The sequence below is a fragment of the Oncorhynchus keta genome, chromosome 1, assembly GCF_023373465.1.
Source record: "Oncorhynchus keta strain PuntledgeMale-10-30-2019 chromosome 1, Oket_V2, whole genome shotgun sequence".
Classification (NCBI taxonomy): domain Eukaryota; kingdom Metazoa; phylum Chordata; class Actinopteri; order Salmoniformes; family Salmonidae; genus Oncorhynchus; species Oncorhynchus keta.
The window spans coordinates 28974738-28996781 of NC_068421.1; the positions used below are offsets into that span (position 1 = coordinate 28974738).

The window sequence follows — 22044 nt, forward strand, 5'->3', positions numbered from 1 at the left end:
GTAGAAGCAACTTTATGCATGTGACACGGCCCAAGCCTTATATTAGCCCAACAATGTTGGTTGTATCAATGAACACAGGCCTTGTACAATGCAATGGCCTATACAGAGCCCACAGCTGGTATCACTGGCACTGCTGATCTCACTCTGGGTTAATCTGCACTGTTGTTCCAGGGGGTTTCATTTGCTGTGGTTGCGTAGCATAGCGCTGCTATGAAAGCTCTGTAAAGCTACATGCTAAATCTGAGGGAGAACAGATGTGAGCCAGAATGTCTCACTCCACATCAAGCCCAGGTTATGGGAAAGGATCCTGGTATTGTTAATGCATTGTATTATTCAATTTGTAAACAAAGGAATACTGTTTTCTTCTCTTTTCAAAATATAATTATATGATTCTGGTATCGTAAAATAGAAAAACATAGTTTTTTGTCTCGTATGGCATTTTGGTACCTCTGGGAAAGGATGATTTTGACAAGATGGAGAAAAAACAGCTTGCAAGTGCTATCTGGATGGATTCATGGATTTGCCTGAAATGGCAGTTGTAAAGTGAAGCTCTAAGGTCCAGTGTACTGCTCTGTAGGATTGACTGGGCTAGTGGGCTTACCTGGGTATTAGTAGTCTCTCTGGATTTTCAGGTGTTATGATGGGCAGCAGGTAGACTAAAGCTGTCTGCTTGCATCCTCATCCATCTCTTTTCTCCTCCAGCATCAGTAGGACCATAGAGCTAGTGAGAGGAGGAGTCAGACAAGAAGCAGACTGCATCAACGTTCCAAGCTGGCCTTGTTGACTCGTTATCCCTCTCTTTTCCCTAGTTCTCTGACACGGTCTGTTCTTAGAATCTAGTCTATCTTTTGTGTTTCTATAGATAAATACGTTTCTATAGATTCCTGCTCGTCTCCATTTCCCTGCCGTGTCCCGATCTAGACAGATTCTCCATCAATTACAGCACATGAAACGACCACTGACGTGCATTCCATTAAAATCTTTGTCTAGTTGTTATTACTTTACCACTATGGAACATTACAGAGCATGGATATGCTTGGAGAAGCATTCCAGAACGACTGTTTTCAGACGAGCTCATTCCCTGATCGATAAATGTTCTTCTGAGCCACAGCAAAGGGTTATTGGATAGATTTTTCTTCCTGCCTGTCAGGTTTAGTGTTTGCGGTCAATGCAATATTTATTCATGCATTCCCTGGAAAGCAGTGAGCCAGAACAATAAGGGCCACACTGGATTCAAGTCCAGGCTGCCTAGCCGAACAGAAAAGTGTCCAAAATATAAAGACAGAACAGAAAAAGGGAGGCTAGGTATTGCCACATCACCATACAGCATGCTTATTGTTTTACTTTCTCTCCGTGCCATTGTAAGGAAATCATATCCAATCTCCAGTTTTGCTAATTCTTTGTGATGTGAATGATGTCTCCTTTGTTAAAATGATAGCTATTGTGTCACATTGTTTAAAGTCGGACAAATTATTGGTGTGAACTGATAATGATCCATTTGCTGAATGGTTTTCGATGAATAGTCCAATCTTTCCTACTTTTATGCGATAGCCTATTGTGAGAGAGTTGAATGATTTCAGCCTAGATGTTCTCCATTAGTCTTGCCTTTAGGCTAGTCTCTAGCTGTGTTATTGACCTGTGTTTTTCCTTCTCTCCTGCAGTTTTATTTATCCTGTTGGAGGGGGCCTGGGACCGCCACAAGGTGAGTCATCCTGCACGCTACGTCCCACATGGCACCCTATTCCCTATTTAGTGCAGTACTTTTGACCAGTTGTGCACTATATAGGGAATAGTGTGCCATTTGTGACGTGTCCTGTCAGTCAGCGCTACTTTTCCAAATCTCCCCGGGCACTTCACTCTCTTATGTGCCCTGGTTTCTTGAGACGTTTTTGGATTCAGTAAATAGGCCTAACCAATAACTCATAATGATGTTTATCAGAGTAAAGTCAGTTCAGAGGTGCAGTCTGCGCTATCAACAACAACATCAGTCAAATACATTACATAGGCCCTAGGTTTATGTCCTATCTGTTTGTAATAGTTTATTAGGTAATTGGGATATTTGATCATCTCACACTGTGATAGTAAGCTCTGGAATTGACCTTGATGACTTAACAATACTAAGCGTTGGTCATTACCCATGACAACTCTCTGGTATCATGTAGCTTATGTTGTAGCTGTGTTATGTATAGGGTGTTTGTTGAGTTTACAATGACACTCTTCATAAACAAACTAGGGCTGGGAAATTCACAAGATATATCTTGATTTACAAAACCATTTTTGTCTCTAAATAAGCATTGTTGTACAATTAAAGGTAAAATACACTGCATTTAAAACAGTCAGCAATAATCTAATGAATTCAGGACTAAATATAATCCTTCCACAACCATAAGACCCTCTAATAATTACATTTATTTGATTGAAATAGTTTAACTTGCTTTTTGTTGCAATAATCACTTTTCTGGCTTTCAAGTCTGTCTATGAAAATGCAATTTTTGGTTACAAATTTAACTACAATATACACAATGCGTATTGACCAATAATGACTGACTTCTTGTAGCAGGTATTAGGCTATAGAGAATGAACACAGGTCTCATCAACAACCTCTCAAGCCCTCGTGCTAGTGATGAGCCAGCTAATATTTATATTTCAAGTTTAGCCAACTTGAATCTAATTGCTAGCTAACAAAGTTGAACAGTGGAATTGTTATTAACTCACCCTTCTGTCTGTCTCCAACTGTTTGAACAGCATGCTAGTCTGTCCACTTTGTTCAGATGTTGAAATCAACTGGTCTACCTTATTTCTGTGTTATGCTTATTGCACATCTATAAAACACAGACTAGACAGATAGTATAACAGTCGTTGGCTATAATGCTGCTACCGGTACGTGGTACCAATGCCGCTTTGCGACAACCTGAGCATTCATTTTCCAGAATCAATTTTCATTGATCATCTCGTTTTAGTAGTGTCTGCTCATCGCACAATTTGAGTAGTTGAGACATAAAAAGCATAGAATTTGAAAAGCTATACAGATCTCTGGTGTAAATGGGGAAGGTGCACACAGCACAGAGGAGTGAAAGAGGGGAGACTAAATATACAACATGAGAACAAGCTTATAAACACAAAAAATCATAGAACCTCGATTCTTGCGATACAGGCATTTGGAATATCGTGCAAAAACATAAAACACACACACACACTTGTGGCAGTGTTAGGGGTCCTTAGATGTTTCAATACACATCAGAATGCATGCAGCACTTTGTTTGGATGATCCATAACCCATTATTCAGCCTGGTTGGGGCGTTATATGGTAAATCATGTGGAAGCTCCAGGAGGACTGTCAGCCAGAGCATCTGTGCAAACAAACACACTCTCTCTAGTTCTATTCCCTAATACTCCTCTGTTTTGCTCTGAGCTGTTACAGCACTCCACTCACACAGGCAAAACAGATTGGGTTGTTGCTGAGCTTCTGTTTACTCTTCCCTGTCCAGGAAATGTGTTTGCAATAATAATTCACTGCACAATGTACATCTCGTCTATGTCCAATAACACACTCCAGTCCAGTTGGGCCAACTCTACTTATATTGTCCTCCTTGACAGTACATGGTCACGCTTTAGTTACTACATGTCATCTTTATGGTTTGCAACAAACCTTTGTCAGTGTAGCCTTTTGTAGTGCTTGTGGTTGACTGTACATGTGTTGTGTTTTCGTCCAGGCATGATGCCCATACAGCAGCAGCAACAACAGCAGGGTTTCCCTGGTATGGTCCAAGTCCAAATGCAGCCCAACATGCAAGGGATGATGGGAATGAACTTCGGAGTCCAGATGCCTCCTGGTGCCATGCCTATGCAGGTGTGTTGTGTGTGTGTGTGCACGGGTGTGTGTATTTGAATGCAATGGCCACAACATATTCCTTTCATTACCCTAGAGTGAAAGGTATTCTGTTTTACATTACTGTCTCTTTGGTCCTCTGAGGTATTAAATAAGCCAAAAGAAGAAGAAGGGCAAGACAATCTCTCCTGTAATGCTGCTCTTTATAAGAGAGCAGACTGCCTCAAGCTACCGCTCTCATTCAGGCTAGACATTTAGAAGAAGGAGCACTTTGCAGGGCACTGCCTCATCCTCACCAAATCCTCTGCCTTTATCTCTCTTTCATTCAGGCAAGACATTTAGAAGAAGGAGCACTTTGCAGGGCACTGCCTCATCCTCACCAAATCCCCTGCCTTTATCTCTCTTTCATTCAGGCTAGACATTTAGAAGAAGGAGCACTTTGCAGGGCACTGCCTCATCCTCACCAAATCCCCTGCCTTTATTTCTGTCTCTTTGCTCTTTCTTTTATCAAATGACAACTTTTCCTCCATTCACTGCTGAAATGTTAGGACCTCTCTGTGTTGCATAGTGTTAATAGCACACATTATTTCCATTCTGATTGTACTTATGTAGTGATTTCTGTGTGAGAACAACTTAGAAATGCATTGGTTTCCTGACATTGCGCTGTGATAATAATGCATGAAAGGAATACTATGAATGCTAACGAGACCTCCGCTTTGTGTGCGTGCGTGTGTGTTCTGTGCAGGGTGGGATGACCATGGGGATGCAGGCCCCTGGGATGCAGTTCATGGGCCAGCCGCAGTTCATGGGCATGAGGGGCCCCGGGCCCCAGTACACTGCCGACATGCAGAAACAGATGGCTGAGGAACACCAGTAAGAGTCTCTCTCTCTCTTTCTCTCTACATGTTGTTCTGTCTGTCTATGTGGTCAGTGTGTGTGTTAGCTGTATGCTCTCTGTGTGTTATGTTGTGTAGGAAGCGTCTGGAGCAGCAGCAGCGGATGCTGGAGGAGGACAGGAAGAGGAGGCAGTTTGAGGAGCAGAAACAGAAGCTGAGGCTGCTGAGCAGCGTCAAACCCAAGGTGAGCTGCATCATCATCATGCCTGGCTGCTGCCTCAGTCCTGAATAGTTCCCACAGTGTGATAAAGACACATGGGGCGCAATTTAGGACGCTTCAATGCTGTCATTCTAGATACACTCCCCTCCTGAGCCCTGCTTTTTCCCATCCACAGGGACAGATGGGGGTGAGTCGGGACGACGCGCTGGAGGCCATCAAAGGCAACCTGGACGGGTTCAGCAGAGACGCCAAGATGCACCCCACGCCATCCTCACACCCCAAAAAGCCAGGTACACTCATCAGTACAGTCATTGTCCTTCACTCTGTGTTTCCTCCTTATCTGTCTTCCAGAAGTCAGGACACAGCTCCACTCCCCTGCTGCCTGACTGAACAGCTTCCCCCGAGATTGATAAGGCTGCCTCTGGGGTGTAGGCAGGCAGACAGACAGACGAGACAGGCAGACAGACAAACAGGCTTGCTATCAACCTATGTGACAGCAGCTGTTGCAAAGGACAGAGCAGCTTGTATCTGCCTCTGTGTCTCACAAAGATTCTAGCATACTAAGAGAGCAACATAATCTTCTGTTTCTCTGTCACGTTTCACTTTGTTTTAGATCTTCACCTTGACCTACTGTGTGTCTCACTGTCATTATCTTGTGCATTACAGAAAGATGTCTTTTAGCAAACATCAAACTAACCACCGTATTTATTTAGTATTAATTGATCTGACATCCTTAGTTCATATTAACTATGGACATGATCATATTTATTTATTCATTCATATGATGAACATATTCAACAATAATTTGCTTAAGAATCCATGGTACGTTTTCTGATCCTGCACCAACTAGCCTTTATGTGTCACTGCTATAGCACTGTGCACTGTGTTCACCTCCCGTCATCGTAGCCTGTGTTGTCTTCCTCCATTTTTACAGACTCATCGCCATCCCACTCTTCTGTCACCTCTCACTCCCCCCTGCTTTTGATGATGACGAGTTTAGTGACTTTATGCAGGGGCCCGTAGATGCCTCTTCCTCCTTCCCTTCCTCCTCCTCCCTCTTCCCCTCCTCCTCCCAGGTCCATCCCCAGTCTTTAGACCCAGGTTGTAGTCAGAGACCCTCCTTCCCCCCCTCCTCCCAGGCCCATCCCCAGTCTTTAGACCCAGGTCCTGGTCAGAGATCCTCCTCCCAGTCCCTCCCTGCCTCTGTGTCCATTCCTACTGCCACCCAACACTCTACTGGAAACTCCAGCTCTCAATCTGCATTTCAAGGTAACCGTTTTTTTGTTTGCATCAACCTCATAAATCAGTGTTCATAATCAACCAATAACACAGATTGGAAGTTATCACCAGTGCTGCTGATGCGACGATAGGCCGTACCGCATCGTGGTGTTGAAAACCCTCTAGCGTCAGACTCGGCTTGTAGTCAGTTTACTGTGTGTAAGCATACAGACGGTACGACAGATGGTCAGATTAATTAAGCCTTTAAGTTAATGCACAATAGAAAGTAAACCATGTGAGTGCCGTACCCAACAACCAGTTCTGTGTTACTGACATTTAGTAAAATACTCCCAGTGGCACATGTATTTGTACCATCCAGTATGGGCTGGGACTGTTAGTGCTCACTCTGGCTGGTAGTGGCCCTGATAAGCCAGTGAGGAAGAGATGGAAGACTCCGACAGACAGTAAACACACCAGGAGGACAGGAGACTTAGGCAGCATCCCAAATGGCACCCTATTCCCTAGTGGAATAGGCAGCGGAAGAGGGTGCTCTTTGAGACGCAGCCGGGCTCTTTGTGTCCCCTGCCTTGTAATCTCCTCGATCATTCCCTGTGTTCTCTGTACGGAGGAGGGAACTGAGGACACATGCCAGCTGAGAGCTGGTACGCACACATCTGTCTCCAATCCTTTAAGGAGTTAATGACCTACTTGTCTCCCATCTATAATAAGCCAATTAGGTGGTAGATACATACTGTAGCTAAAAATGGTCAAACATACAGCCGGATCCGGCCTGCAAGGGGTCCAATCCGGCCTGAAAGGGGTCCAATCTGGCCCGCAAGGGGTCCAATCTGGCCCGCAAGGGGTCCAATCTGGCCCGCAAGGGGTCCAATCTGGCCCGCAAGGGGTCCAATCTGGCCCGCAAGGGGTCCAATCCGGCCCGCAAGGGGTCCAATCCGCCCGCAAGGGGTCCAATCTGGCCCGCAAGGGGTCCAATCCGGCCCGCAAGGGGTCCAATCCGGCCCGCAAGGGGTCCAATCTGGCCCGCAAGGGGTCCAATCTGGCCCGCAAGGGGTCCAATCCGGCCCGCAAGGGGTCCAATCCGGCCCGCAAGGGGTCCAATCCGGCCCGCAGGTGGTTATTATAAAACATATTTTAAAATGACTGAAACCAAATTGAAACACTGTAGAAATGATAATGAACCTACATTCATACAGTTTCTTGTCTGTGTCCTGCTCGCTAATAATCACCAAAATGAAAGCTAGACTGTCAGGGAGCATCGAAAATTCCAAAAACGATGGATAGAGGACTATTTTTTGCAAATTATAATACATTTTCAGTGTAACCCTGTGGACCTCGCTGAAGACCGAATGCGGGCCCCCGGGGCAAAATGAATTTGACTCCCCTACTCTAGCTCTTTAATATGCTGCTAGTGCCATCGACCTAGAAACTGATAGCCTAGCCTATATCTGTAGCATTCAGTAAGCGGCCAGAAGCTCCACCTAGGTGCAAAAGTTGAACATATTTGTCATGTAATGTGTGAAGCTGCTGATGCACTACAGTTCTACACTCTTACAGTGTCCCTGAGTTTAAATTGGCACACTGAATGACAGCTATAAAGCAATGATGGTCAGTTTCTGTGATATCTAAATTCAATATAACTAAGAAACAGGCAGTATGAATGGTTGGGATATCAAGCAGCTATGTTCCTCCTCACCCACTTCTCTAGGCCCGTCCCTGGAAGAGAAACTGTTCTCCTCGTGTGATTTAACGGCTGAAAAGAAGGCCCAGGTTAGCTTTAAGTCCCAGAGGACCCTGGCCCCTTACAGAGCTACAGTCTCGGCCCAGTTTCACTCCAGCACCAAGGCCCGGAACTGGGCTGAGGCTCCTGGGGACCTGAGTTCTGCCTTCACTATAGAAACACCACAACCAGAGGCACCAGCACAGGGGCCCACAGCCCCCTCACCGCAAGCCGACGTCCCTCCTCCCCAAACCAGTAGTGACGGTGGTGAGAAAAGAAACCATTTCTTAACAGTCTCTCTCTCTGCCTTCGTTCACTGCAGTATTAACACAGTCAACGCAGAGCATGGGGCCTATCTATTTTTTCACTCTCCACTCAAGCTTATGGCCGAATGCCCCCGATTCCTCTCTTATTTTTCAGCAAACACTTCAACGTTGACTGATAAGACTTCAGAAAATGTGATTTTACTGTTTCTAACCCCGATACTTCTCTTGATTTTTCAATCTGTAATGGAAATCATACTAACCACCTCTGGGCTCACAGATTGGTTTGGCAAAGCCTGAAAGCTTTTGATGTCATTTATCCTGTTTTGTATGAGTCACTCATAGGGACTAGAGTGTCCCATCTCTGCCTCCTTGGGTAACTGCTTCGGGACTCTTATATAGCTGAGGAATCGTTCTGCTGGGTCTTTTCTCCATCCAGATCTCATTAGGCCTGTCTCACGCTAGCCTGCACAATGTGGAGATCCCCTGGAGGAATACCTGCCTGCTGACTAAATAATTATGTCTGTTCTTCTACTGGGGATCACTTTCCTAAAGATGAACCTCTCTCGCTCTGGCTGTGTCCCAAATGGCCCCCCGTTTTCTATATAGTGTGCTACTTTTGACCATAGGGCCCTGTAGGTAATGGGTGTCATTTGATGCAGTCATAGAGAGACTGGTGCATGCTGCTGACTGCTTAGGTTTAACACGGATGAGATGCTACGCTTGGATTGACCCGTTCCTACTGGGGTCCCCTGGGTTTAGACCTGGGGCCTCATTCTTATTCTGCATGCCACTCTGCTACTGCTGCTGTCTATTTGGTTTCGTTTGTTGGTCTTTTTCCTCAGTCGCTTGCTGTCTGTCATCCAAGGCAATGTAGAGGCTCCTCATCAGAGACTGGGTGAACTGTGATAGAGTTATTTAAGTGTTTGAGATGATTGAGCTGGTCTGATGAGGGGATGATGTAGCCAAGTAGCTGCTTGAGTCAACATTTGTCATTTTGACGTACTAGTCTAATGCATCCATTAAGGCGTCTTCATCTCTGAATGCACCTTATTCAGTGTGTTTTAGGAGCTGCTTTTACACCTGCTGAATCAGTAACTCCACCTTAGTACATTCATGAAAAAATGACCTCATGGTTACACAGAATATTTAGATCAATGTCACTATGAATTAAAGAGAGAGGCTCATTTATTTGTTTGATAACCCAAATCCAACCCTCTCTTCCCCCTCAGGAGCTGTCGGAGTAGTTGGTTCTGGTACAAGGACACATGAATAGTTGTATGAAGCTTAGGGTGTGGAATCCCAAATGGCACCCTATTCCCGTTATAGTGCATTCCTTTTGACCAGATCCATATGGGTTAAAGGTAGTGCATCAGAGTGCCATTTTGGATGTGTCCTTAGTGAATCAGTGCAGAGCAGCATTACATTTCCACTCAGATCTCCAGAAGGTGGAGAATACTATACAGGCAGGCTCTGGTCTGGTGAGATGCAGAGCAGGTAGTACACCCAGCCCTAAGTATCTGCTTCAGCTCCTAACCTAACTGTCCCTGTGTTGCTGACAGCAGGTGTTGGTGGGTACCCTCAGCCCATGGTACCAGGCTGGCTCTACAACGACACCCTCATCCCAGGTAAACACCTACGTTTTGGAACAGGTTTCTACCAATGACGCATTATGTCTATGGTGTCTACTCAGATCCTGTCCAACGCCTTCTCCATTGAGTCAGAGAAAACTTCCTAGTTCTACCCAGTCTTTATGTAATATGTTTGACCTGTTGCTATGTCTTCTCTTTCTCCCTTCCAGAGATGTTCAAAAAGGTCCTGCAGTTCACCATGACTCCGGGGGGCATCGACACAGCCAAGCTCTACCCCATCCTGATGTCCTCAGGCCTGCCCAGGGAAGCACTGGGCCAGATCTGGGCCTCAGCCAATCGCACCACACCTGGCATGTTGACCAAGGAGGAGCTCTACACAGTCCTGGCTCTGATTGGTGTGGCACAGGTAGGCATTTGCATCACCTTACATTTTTTAAAGGGTCAGAGTTATTAACAACAGAAAGATTTGAGGATCTGTTCTGTCATTGAGGACACAAAGCCATCCTTCACCTTCACTGTGATCTTTTCTTCACGTGAAGTAAAGGACAGTCCCTAATATTATGTTTCATAGCACCTTACCCACCTTCTGTAGTTAGGCCTACTGCATATTATTATGTGTGCAGTTGATCTTCTAAGAACGGTCTTACAGTCAGTCACCCCACACATGTGAAAGGGAGACTGATAGTGAGTGACTGTGCTGAATCTCAGCTCTGGGCCCTGGGAGGGTGGTGGTGGTGGTATGACTGAGCTCAGGCAGCCAGGTGAAAGTGACTGAGTCTCTTCTCAGCCTAGTGTGACAGCAGACCTCTTATCTCCCCCGGCCTGGCCCTGTCGCTCACCAGCACCCCTGAGAGACTGACAATCCTCTGCACTGCACAACTCACTCTGCACGCCACCGCCACCTGCCACAGCGAAAATAATATCACTTATTCTGTTATATACGAGTCTTGAGGGAGCACCGGCAAGAGTTGCATCCTTTGTACGATGATGAAAAAGATTGGGAAGCCACCGCCAGTGATGGCTGTTAAAATGGAACTTGACTAATGAATGATTTATTTCAGCAAAACATCTGTCTGGCTCCTGCTGGATGGAATACAATTATAATAGATGATTGGGTTGGATGAAAGGAAAAGCACAATTTTCCAGTGTCACTGCTTTAAAATGATGATGCACTTACAGTCAGCACTGCCTATTCACTATATGATGACGGGTGTCTTTGCAAAGTTTAATGCCCCTGTCTGTGTAACTTTCTAAAAGTCTAACGTGAAAATCGACATTAACGCATTAAGCAGTTACTGTGACTTTCAGTGATGTCACTCTAAAAGTCCATCATTCAGGGCCTCCCGAGTGGTGCAGCGGTCTAAGGCACTTCATTGCAGTGCTAGAGGCGTCACTACAGACCCGGGTTCGATCCCGGGCTGTATCACAACCGGCCGTGATCGGGAGTCCCATACGGCGGCGCACAATTGGCCCAGGGTCGTCCGAGTTAGGGGAGGGTTTGGCTGGGGAGGTTTTACTTGGTTCATCACACTGTAGCTGACCTCAGTCGTCAGTTGAATGGTGTTTCCTCCGAAACACTGGTGTGGCTGGCTTCCGGGTTAAGCGGGCGGGTGTTAAGCAGCGCGGTTTGGTGGACCATGTTTCGGAGGACTCATGACTCAACTTTTGCCTCCCGAGCTCGTTGGGGAGTTGCAGCGATGAGACAAGATCGAAATTTGGGAGTAAAACGGGGCATAAATACCATTTAAAATAAATATATCATCATTCAAGAGACGCAGCCTTATCTGAACCTGACCACTGATCCCTGTTCATCCCTCCCCTGCAGAGTGGTCTTCCAGCCATGAATGTGGAGATCCTGAGCCAGTTCCCCTCTCCCCCGGTGCCCAACCTGCCTGCCCTGGCTATGGCTATGGCCCCTGTCATGCCCCAGCAGCACCAACACCAGCAGCCCATGATGACTCAGACCCCCGTCCCCGTGTCCATGGCCATGCCTACCCCAGCACCAGCGGTCATGGGCAGGGCTCCTCCTGGAGCTCCTCTACCCTCTGCCCAACTTCCCACCAACTTCATCACCAACTTCCCACATTTGCAGGTATCACATCCAGCCAATGAGCCAACCAAGCTTCTCCATAGTATATACAGATACATGTGGTTTCAGTTCACATTATGTATAATTATAGAATTTATGCCATTTAGTAGACACTTTTATCCAAAGTGTGTTCATTCATTCTGTGTTTACTCACTCATGTGTCCATCGTCTTGGTGGTGTGTTTAGGGGAAAGCAGACGAGGATGACTTCCAGGACTTCCAGGAGGCCCCCAGGGCAGGAGGAGGGGACCAGTCCTTCACTGAATTCCAGGGGGAGTCAGGGCAAACCTTCCCCACCAACACACCTTCTCTGCACCAGAACAGGTACAGTACAGACTGACTGACTTCAGTTCAGTGGCTGGATCAGTGTTTGATATTACTTTAAATAAGATGATGCGTTCTGTATGGAAGTAAAGTACATCTTATACAGGTATTGTGGGTAACAAGTACATGGTCTCTTAGTTGCTTGTAATAGTCTCACCAGCGTAACAATTGCACCTCACCATCTCTTAATGAGTTTCTTTATATTACTTTTCAAACCCTGCGTGGGGAGTGTCCCTCAGGAAGAGGCAGCCCAAAGCCAGTTATCTTACAAGACAAAGAACAAAGAGAATGTGGAAATAAAGGTTCTCACGTCTGAGTGGCATGGTGACATAGTCCTTTACAATCCCCTTCCTCTCTCCCCAAAAACAAAAGCTGAATTGTTTACTCCTGCGTATCTCCCCCCCCACCCCGGTATCAGATCACTGTCTAATTGAAAGGGAGACTGAAAAACCCCACGCTGAATCGTCAGGATAGACAGTTGGCTCTCACAGCAGCTGTAGAATGGCTCTTAACAAGATGATGGTCAGTTGAAGGCTAGGCATCAGGAGAGATCCCTCATTCCCTCCAGGCTTTTGATTCCCTGTGTCTTATCTGTGGGACTGTATGGTGTAAAACTGCCATGAGATCTCACCATTGTAAGTGTCCAATCGACTCAGGCAGCTTAAAGGGATTAAGGTAGGAGAGATGGGTGCAGCATTGACCCCCAGACTGTGTCCAAAAATCCCTACATACATAGTCCACTACTATTCCCTACATACATTTCCTACATACATAGCGCACTCTGGTCATAAGTAGTGCACTATATAGGCAATAGGGTGCAACTTGGGAGACAGCCCCAGACTCCCCTGTGGACTGAGCATGATGTATTGTCTGTCTGTCTGCAGTGCTCCTGCCATTCTGACTCCGGTCTCTGGCTCTTCCTCGTCATCTTCTGATAAGTATGCTGTCTTCAAGCAGCTCTCGGTGGAGCAGCCTCCAGAGCCCTCTCAGCCTGCCTCAGGTACACACCCTCCTGGCCCTACATCACACCTCAACTATTCACTGCTCATCCTCCACCACAACTAACAGATGTGTAGGAAATAGACATTGTTCATGTTGTTTGTCATAGAATACTTACCTAATAGTCTTTGTGTGGTATTGTAGTACAGTACATTTCTTGCCTGACAGATATGCTGTCATTTATCAATCAGCTGTTTTGTTTATCTCGTTTGACCCAGATTTTGGCGGAGACAAATACAGTGTGTTCCGACAGCTAGAGCCACCAGGTGACAGGAAACCAGTAGGTAAGTAGAGCTCTCCCTCCTCCCTGGCTCTGGGCTGGGTCACACACACACACAGAGTTCCCAAGCCAACCCCTACAGCTCCCAAGCCTTCTCTCAGAGAGTGCATAGTGGGGACTGGGCTCTGAGATGGTCCCTGTACTCAACAGATGGCTAGAGGAAGAAACTGACAGACCTTCAAACACAAAGCCCCAGTAGCCTTGGAGGAGAAAATATGTTTGATGACTTGTTTTTGAAGGTAGACCGAAATAACCATGTGTTCTACCTAGATTTAGACCAATGTAGAGCTGTGTAATTGGAAAGGGGTTAGAGACTGAGTACTGTGCTGTGTTTGCTCTGTAGTGCGTGTCCTTTTATCTTGCGCACATTTCCAGAGTGTTCAGTACATTCAGAAGTCTCCCTGATGTAGGTCTGTTTCCTGCTGTTCCCTGTTTCACTAGAACAGTTTCCGATGGGGACAGCAGCTCCCATGACTCCAGTAAGTCCTGCCTGATTCTGATTGCAGTGACCTTTCCTGTGTGCTGCCTGCCAGGCTCATTCTCCATAATGAGCACATTAGTTCTCTCTCTCCCACAAAACAGCAGTGGTGTGAACACGATTTCCTGCTTCTATTACTGCAGAGGTGTAGCAGCCACTACAACCACAAATCTACCCACTTTTCTGCTGTGCTTTTCTAGGGCCCTCCTGTCATGATTGAAGTAAAATGTGTGGTTTGGGAATAAGATGCTGTTCTAAAAATCAAAAACACTACTGAGACTTGGGAGGAAGTCTGTAGATTGTAGGGAGTTCTTTCCCACGATTAGGGACTGACAGACGACTGTTGCATGTTGTGGTGCTGTGTGTGTCTCTGTAGAGAGCCCAGCCTGGTTTGTGTACTGCTGTATGCTGCTGCTGTTCTTTCATAGCAGTGTGTCTCTGGACTACAGCCCAGCGCAGGTCTCTCCACTGCTTGAAATTCACCACGCGTCTCTGTTATGTTACAGAGGCGTAACTAATCCGCCTCTCTTTCTTGTAGGATTGTGAAATTATAAAAAAATCGGGAACTGAGGCGACTGATGTTACTCTGTGTCATGCCAATGTCCTTCCTGTCTGGCTGCTGTGTTAAATGCTTTTGCAATCCTCTTCAATTGTTCTATTTGTTTCGCAGGGGAAGGATTTGCCGATTTCAAGTCTGTCAGCGTGGATGATGGCTTCACAGACTTTAAAACCTCCGACAGCATCTCTCCACTAGACCCTCCAGACCAGGCCAAGATGTTTCAGCCAGCCTTCCCTCCTGCTTTCCCTAACTCTCAGTCTCTACCGCAACTACAAAATCAGCTACATCTACATCAACAACAACAACCAGCAGTCTCTCTCTCTCAGCCTAAAAACCCTCTCAACATGGCTGACCTGGATCTCTTCTCCTCTATGGCTCCTTCAGCCCCCACCCCTGCTGAGACCAAGCCCAGTCCCTTCCCCTCTGTGCCCCCCTCCCTAGTGCTCCCACCAGGTGGGGCTAAGCCCCCTGGAGGAGGGGCTGAGGACTTTGGCAACTTTGCCCTCTTTGGCCCCGCCTCGTCTTCTGAGGCTGTTCCTATTGGCACTGCTCTGGGAGGGGGCGTGGCAGCATCTCAGGATGACTTTGCAGACTTCATGGCTTTCGGCAGCTCTGGGGGGGAGGCCAAGGGTGAGGGGTTGAGGTCTGGAGAGGGCAGGGCAGAGGGGAGAGGAGAGACCACCATCGCTCCACAGCTGCCCCAGCAGGGCTCTGACAAGTACGACGTGTTCAAGCAGCTGTCTCTGGAGGGAGGCTTGGCGTACGACGACAACAAGGAGAGTGCCGGCGGCTCGCTCTCGTCACTCAGGAGCGAAGCAGACGACTTTGCCGACTTCCAGTCATCCAAGTTCTGCACGGCGCTGGGGGCCTCGGAGAAGAGCCTGGTGGATAAGGTGTCAGCCTTCAAACACGGCGGCAAGGAGGACTCGGCTTCAGTTAAGTCCCTAGACCTTCCATCCATCGGGGGCAGCAGCGTGGGCAAAGAGGACTCTGAGGACGCTCTGTCAGTGCAGCTGGACATGAAGCTGTCGGACATGGGTGGAGACCTGAAGCACGTGATGTCAGACAGCTCTCTGGACCTGCCGGGTCTCTCAGCCCACCAACCCCCCGCCTCAGGTGAGGAACTAGTGCGCCTCCTCTGGTGAGGCCCCGTCCAGTCACACATAGAGAACCAATTCTAGGCCTGGCGGTGGCCTCTCTGTCTCCACCCCCCTCAGTGCCCCTTAGCGCCCATTAAACTAGGGTTTAGACTAGAGGGCAAAGCAGTGAGCTAGCTCAACCACATTACTGCTAAATCATGATGAGGCAGTCATCTCATCACACCCACCCATTCCCAAACCCATCATTACCTGGTATTAAATTCAGCATTTTTATTCACCTAATATTTATTTATTTATTTATTTATTAAACTTATTAAGATACTTTTGATTAATTTATTATTTATTACTAATTTGTTTAGAATTTGTAGCACAGTCAAAAAGCACAGGCCTCCTCGCCTCCTCTGATGAGAGACAGTCAGGTTGATGTGATGCAGTCACGCTGCTCTATGAGACCACTGGCCTTCATTCCCTGTCTGTGCTCTCATAGCACACATCGCTCATCTCCTCAATGCACCTTTTGTCTCCCCAGCCTTGGTTGTGTGTTGAGTGATGCAACTAAAATGGCTGAATGCAGATTAACGCAGAGCCATGTAATGGTGATGGGCCTCTATACCAGGAGATGGATTTTATTGATCACTTTCAGAATGCCCAGTTACTGTATGCTGCAATAGGCTTTACCTTTACTCACAGCAAGCCAAATTCTTCCACAGATTTATTATATTGATGCTTCATGCTCAGTTATCAAATCAAAACATGATAATAAGAGGCACACAAGGAACATTTGTAAAGATGTTCCTTGAGCGTGGACATACACTGCATTCGGAAAGTATTCAGACCCCTTGACTTTTTCCACATTTTGTTACATTACAACATTATTCTAAAATTGATGTAATTGTTTTTTGTCCTCATCAATCATAATCATAATGACAAGGCAAAAACAGGTTTTTAGATTTTTTTGCAAAAATAAATATAAATTAAATGAAATATCACATTTACTTAAGTATGCAGACCCTTTACTCAATACTTTGTTGAAGCACCTTTGGCAGCAATTACAGCCTCGAATCTAGTTGGGTATGACGCTACAGGCTTGGCACACCTGTTTCTTAAATGATTCTCTCCAGATCCTCTCACGCTCTGTCAAGTTGGATGGCGTCTCACCAGAGAGGTTTGTTCGGGTTCAAGTCCAGGCTCTGGCTGGGCCACTTAAAGACATTCAATGACTTGTCCCAAAGCCACGCCTGCGTTGTCTTGGCTGTGTGCTTAGGGTCATTGTCCTGTTGGAAGGTGAACCGTCCTCCCAGTCTGAGGTCCTGAGCGCTCTGGAGCAGGTTTTCATCAAGAATCTCTCTGTACTTTACTCCGTTAATCTTTTCCTCGATCCTGACTAGTCTCCGAGACCCTGTCGCTGAAAAACATCCCCACAGCATGATGCTGCTACCACCATACGTCACCGTAGGGATGGTGCCAGATTTCCTCCAGATGTGATGGTTGGCATTCAGGCCAGAGTTCAATCTTGGTTTCATCAGACCAGAGCATCTTGTTGCTCATGGTCTGAAAGTCCTTTAGGTGTCTTTTTGGTAACTCCAAGCGGGCTGTCATGTGTCTTTTACTGAGGAGTGGCTTCCGTCTGGCCACTTTAACATAAAGGCCTGATTGGTGGAGTGCTGCAGAGATGGTTGTCCTTCTGGAAGTTTTTCCCATCTCCACAGAGGAACTCTGGAGCTCTGTCAGTGTGACCATCGGGTTTTTGGTCAACTCCATGACCAAGGCCCTTCTCCCCTGATTGCTCAGCTTGGCTGGGCGGCCAGCTTTAGGAAGCGTATTGGTGGTTCCAAACTTCTTCCGTTTAAGAATGATGGAGGCCACTGTTCTTGGGGATCTTCAATGTCGCAGAATTATTTTGGTACCCTTCCCCAGATCTGTGCCTCCACACAATCCTGTCTTGGACAATTCCTTCGACCTCACGGCTTGGTTTTTGCTCTGACATGCACTGTCTTCTGTGGGACCTTATAGACAGGTGTGTGCCATTCCAAATCATGTCCAATCAATTGAATTTACCACAGGTGGACTCCAATCAAGTTGTAGAAACATCTCAAGGATGACCAATGGAAACAGGATTCACCTGAGCTCAATTTTGAGTCTAATAGGAAAGGGTCTGAATACCTATGTCTATAAGGTATTCTTTTTTTATTCTGTTTTTTATTTGCAATCATTTCTAAAATCAATTTTTTATTTGTCATTGTGGGGTATCTAGATTGATGAGGAAAAAATGTATTTAATAACTTTTAGAATAATGCAACAACGTAACAGAACGTGTAAAAGGGAAGGGGTCTGATTACTCTCCGAATGCACTGTACTTAAGTATTATGTGAAAAGAAAGTATTTATGAAAAGGCAAAAAGTATTTATGAATGGCAGAAATCACCTACAGTTTATCATATCACACAGTTTTATCTTATTGCATTGAGTAAATTGTTTTGATTGCTCGTTGTGTGTTGGTATGTGTGAGTGTGATTGCTTGGTTGTGTTTTGTATGTATACGAGTGAGTTTTCCTACTGTGTGTGAGAGAGTACCCATATAGTATTCCTTGACACTCCCAGTGTTGGGTATCAGTCTCCCATAGTGCTTTTGCTCCATCTCCCTAAACCTAAGTGGTCTCTTGGCCCTGACCCCACAAAGCCCACATCACTACAAAGAGATCAGAGGTTAGCGGACCAGCGTACTGAACCTCTAAATGGAAACACTCTCATGGAATCGAATTAGCCTTAATGTCCAGGCATTGTCCATATCAGCACCCTTCTCCCCTCTCATGATCGTAATTAATTTACCAAGCATCTCATCTTCCATGTCACGTCTCATATTCCTCTGAGTACATTCAAGGTCTCTCCTTACATCCCCTGTGTGTGAGCAGCACACTCCTTTTAACACCCATGTGCTTATCTATTGGCATAAGTGTGCAGTGAGATGTCCTTATAGCCTATAATATTTCAACACTCGCCAACATATCAGTTTATTGGTTTTAGCAGTTCAGGCAAATAGACATCACAATCAAGTTCCGTCTAGGAATTCACCATTTTAGTTATTCTGAATCGGGAAATGATCAATGTAACGACACCCATTTTAGTTATTCTGAATCGGGAAATGATCAATGTAACGACACCCATTTTAGTTATTCTGAATCGGGAAATGATCAATGTAACGACACCCATTTTAGTTATTCTGAATCGGGAAATGATCAATGTAACGACACCCATTTTAGTTATTCTGAATCGGGAAATGATCAATGTAACGACACCCATTTTAGTTATTCTGAATCGGGAAATGATCAATGTAACGACACCCATTTTAGTTATTCTGAATCGGGAAATGATCAATGTAACGACACCCATTTTAGTTATTCTGAATCGGGAAATGATCAATGTAACGACACCCATTTTAGTTATTCTGAATCGGGAAATGATCAATGTAACGACACCCATTTTTTTAGTTGAAGTTTTATTGCACATGAGAATAAATCAACTTTCAGTTGAACTGAAATAGTTAGGCTACTCTCGAAGGAGAGAGTAAGACAATGGCAACGGATCCCGGAGCTGCAGCAAAATGGTTGCCGTTAACATGATGGAGATAGTGTAGTGGAGTGTTGAAAACATTCCTCAGAACCTGTTAATTGCTGCTCTCTTTTATTCTGGCCCACGTTCATCCAATCAGTATTTTTGTTTCTGGACAGCACCAATCAATTCTCATCTTTAAGAAAGCGTACAGTAGCAGGCCTTGGAGTGTGACTGTGTTCAATCCTGGAGAAAATGTAACCAACCTTAAAGAGACAGTATTTATTTCCCCTGCCCGGGGCTCCTTTGGACCAGAGCAGCTCAAAGGGAAGCCTTTTCATTTGTCTTTGATATTCAGGTCTGTTTTGTTATGTGTTGGTCTACGAACAGGCTCCTTGAGAACACACTGAAGTTAGTGATACCCTCCCTGCCTTGCTTTTTTGCTGCAGTGTGCCTGCCTGTTCAATTTGTGAAATTGACAAGAACATATTATAGGATGCCATTTTTCTGCTTAACAGTGTTACTAGTTGTTTTTATGAAAGAAAATTTAAAAAAAATACTAAATGTATACAGATTTAATAGTGTATTTTTATTACAGGAAAATGAATTCTTATTTATTTTCAAACTAGATAGACTTCCTGATATTGTTTTAAACTGTGTTGTGTAAACTATTTGAAGATGAAATGTATTTATGAGGATAGCCTAGTTATGGAAAATATTTTAGATTGGTTCAGAGTCAAAGATGGATTATTATCTTGAGAAACCCTGTCTTGCTGTTAGTTATTGAATGAGTCTTATTAAGAGCTTGTACACAGGAGTGTTGAACTAATAGGTAGCAAGAGAAAAATTATACTGTCTCTTTAAATCTATTTTGTTACCTGTGATTGGACAAGATGAAGAACCTCTCTGAGGTCTTGTGGTAAGATAGCCTGCTTTGTGTCTTTAACCCTTTGAGAGCTTGAGCAGAATGGTTTTATGAAGAATCATAATGGAGAAAAATGTAGTTGGATCACTTGACAAGTTTACACACACCACCGTTCAAAAGTTTGGGGTAACTTAGAAATGTCCTTGTTTTTGAAAGAAAAGGCTATTTTTTTGTCCATTTAAAATAACATCAAACTGATCAGAAATACAGTGTAGACATAGTTAATGTTGTAAATGACTATTGTAGCTGGAAACGGCTGATTAAAAAAAAAAAATGGAATATCTATATAGGCGTACAGAAGCCCATAATCAGCAACCATCACTCCTGTGTTCCAATGGCATGTTGTGTTAAGTAATCCAAGTTTAGCATTTTAAAAGGCTAATTGATCATTAGAAAACCCTTTTGCAATTATGTTAGCACAGCTGAAAACTGTTTTACTGATTTAATGAAGCAATAAAACTGTCCTTCTTTAGACTAATTGAGTATCTGGAGCATCAGCATTTGTGGGTTTGATTACAGGCTCAAAATGGCCAGAAACAAAGAACTTTCTTCTGAAACTCGCTGTTCTGTGAAGAGAGTAGTACACAGCGTTGTACGTGATCTTCAGTTTCTTGGCAATTTCTCGCATGGAATAGCCTTCATTTCTCAGAACAAGAACAGACTGACGAGTTTCAGAAGAAAGTTCTTTGTTTCTGGCCCTTTTGAGCCTGTTGGAGCTGATACTCCAGATACTCAACTAGTCTAAAGAAGGACAGTTTTATTGCTTCATTAAATCAGTACAACAGTTTTGTTGCGTCTTAATTAGCACAACAGTTTTCAGCTGTGCTAACATAATTGCAAAAGGGTTTTCTAATGATCAATTAGCCTTTTAAAAGGATAAATCTTGGATAAGCTAACACAAACTGCCATTGGAACACAGGAGTGATGGTTGCTGATAATGGGCCTCTGTACGCCAATGCAGATATTCCATAAAAAGTCTGCTGTTTCCAGCTACAATAGTCATTTACAACATTAACAATGTCTACATTGTATTTTTGATCAATTTGATGTTATTTTAAATGGACAAAAAATGTGCTCTTCTTTAAAAACAAGGACATTTCTAAGTGACCCAAAACTTGTGAATGGTAATGTACATGTGCTAAACAATGGATTTGGTCATCCATAGCTCTCCTCCATCTTCTCAGAAATAGAATGTGAGGCAACGTAATGCTTCTGAGTCCTATTGGATGTAGTAGACTGTCGAAATGTATCCTATTTATATGATGTTGTCATTATGTAGTAGGACACAAAGTTTTGATTTAAAAATGACAAAACCCTTATTTATTTTATCTCTAAAGTCTGCCGTTGACATTTGAGTTTCTATCATGGCGAGAATAGTAGAGAAGCGTTCAGGTCCTCAAAGGGTTAATCACTCTCCTGCCTTGAACCTGTCCTTTAAATCACCTTGGCTTTCAAGTGTTCTGTATTCAATTATCTTTCTATCAATCAACCTGTTGCTTTCCACCCTGTTAGTACAACTACAGTGTGTCTTCTTCTACCGAGATTTACTCATTTTAGTCTGTGACTGTGCCTTCTCATTCTGCTTTCTGCAGCTATATTCTCCTGGGGGGTTTCTTTCTTTTACCGTTTTCTCTGTTTGTTTTTCTTCTTTTCTGACTGCATGCCCTTGTGTTCTAAATGATTCAAATATACTTTTACAAGTGTTAGTTTGGCAAACCTCTTGTAACAATAGACCTCTCTCAGAGTCTTTTGTGATCTTTCTCGCTCTCTTAACCCATGTTGTCGTAATAAATATTACCATTGGTATTGCTGAAATGCGTACCGTCTTATTTTCTCCCTTCCCTATCCTCAGAGGCCAGATAATGTTTAGCTACATTAGGCTTACTACTACACTAGCTCCTTGTCAATTTCACAAATTGCTTTTTTGCGTGCAAGGGTTCTGTCACGCATGAGGCAACGCTGACTGGGGTCCACACATTCCTGCAGGTTATACTGTATCTTAGGAGGAGTGTGTATCTCTGAGTGTTTGAGTGTGTGACTGTGTGAG

General features: G+C 44.8%; 1 protein-coding gene across 7 annotated transcripts in view; it reads left to right on the top strand.

The window, feature by feature from the left end:
- LOC118394696 (synergin gamma-like) overlaps nucleotides 1-22044 on the top strand; it is a 40149-nt gene that overhangs the window by 5508 nt on the left and 12597 nt on the right. For 5 of the 7 annotated variants that reach the window (XR_008138649.1, XM_052520398.1, XM_052520425.1 and 2 more), the window contains exons 2-13: nucleotides 1662-1702; nucleotides 3714-3850; nucleotides 4575-4702; nucleotides 4804-4909; nucleotides 5061-5175; nucleotides 9667-9732; nucleotides 9906-10102; nucleotides 11522-11788; nucleotides 11972-12108; nucleotides 12993-13108; nucleotides 13326-13391; nucleotides 14536-15540. Coding sequence is in view for 6 of the 7 variants with exons in the window: in XM_052520398.1 (XP_052376358.1) it covers nucleotides 1662-1702; nucleotides 3714-3850; nucleotides 4575-4702; nucleotides 4804-4909; nucleotides 5061-5175; nucleotides 9667-9732; nucleotides 9906-10102; nucleotides 11522-11788; nucleotides 11972-12108; nucleotides 12993-13108; nucleotides 13326-13391; nucleotides 14536-15540 (2381 nt within the window). In the remaining variant the exon portion in view is untranslated. The remainder of the gene's footprint in view (nucleotides 1-1661; nucleotides 1703-3713; nucleotides 3851-4574; nucleotides 4703-4803; nucleotides 4910-5060; nucleotides 5176-9666; nucleotides 9733-9905; nucleotides 10103-11521; nucleotides 11789-11971; nucleotides 12109-12992; nucleotides 13109-13325; nucleotides 13392-14535; nucleotides 15541-22044) is intronic. The other 2 variants (XM_052520406.1, XM_052520429.1) reach the window with 1 other exon arrangement.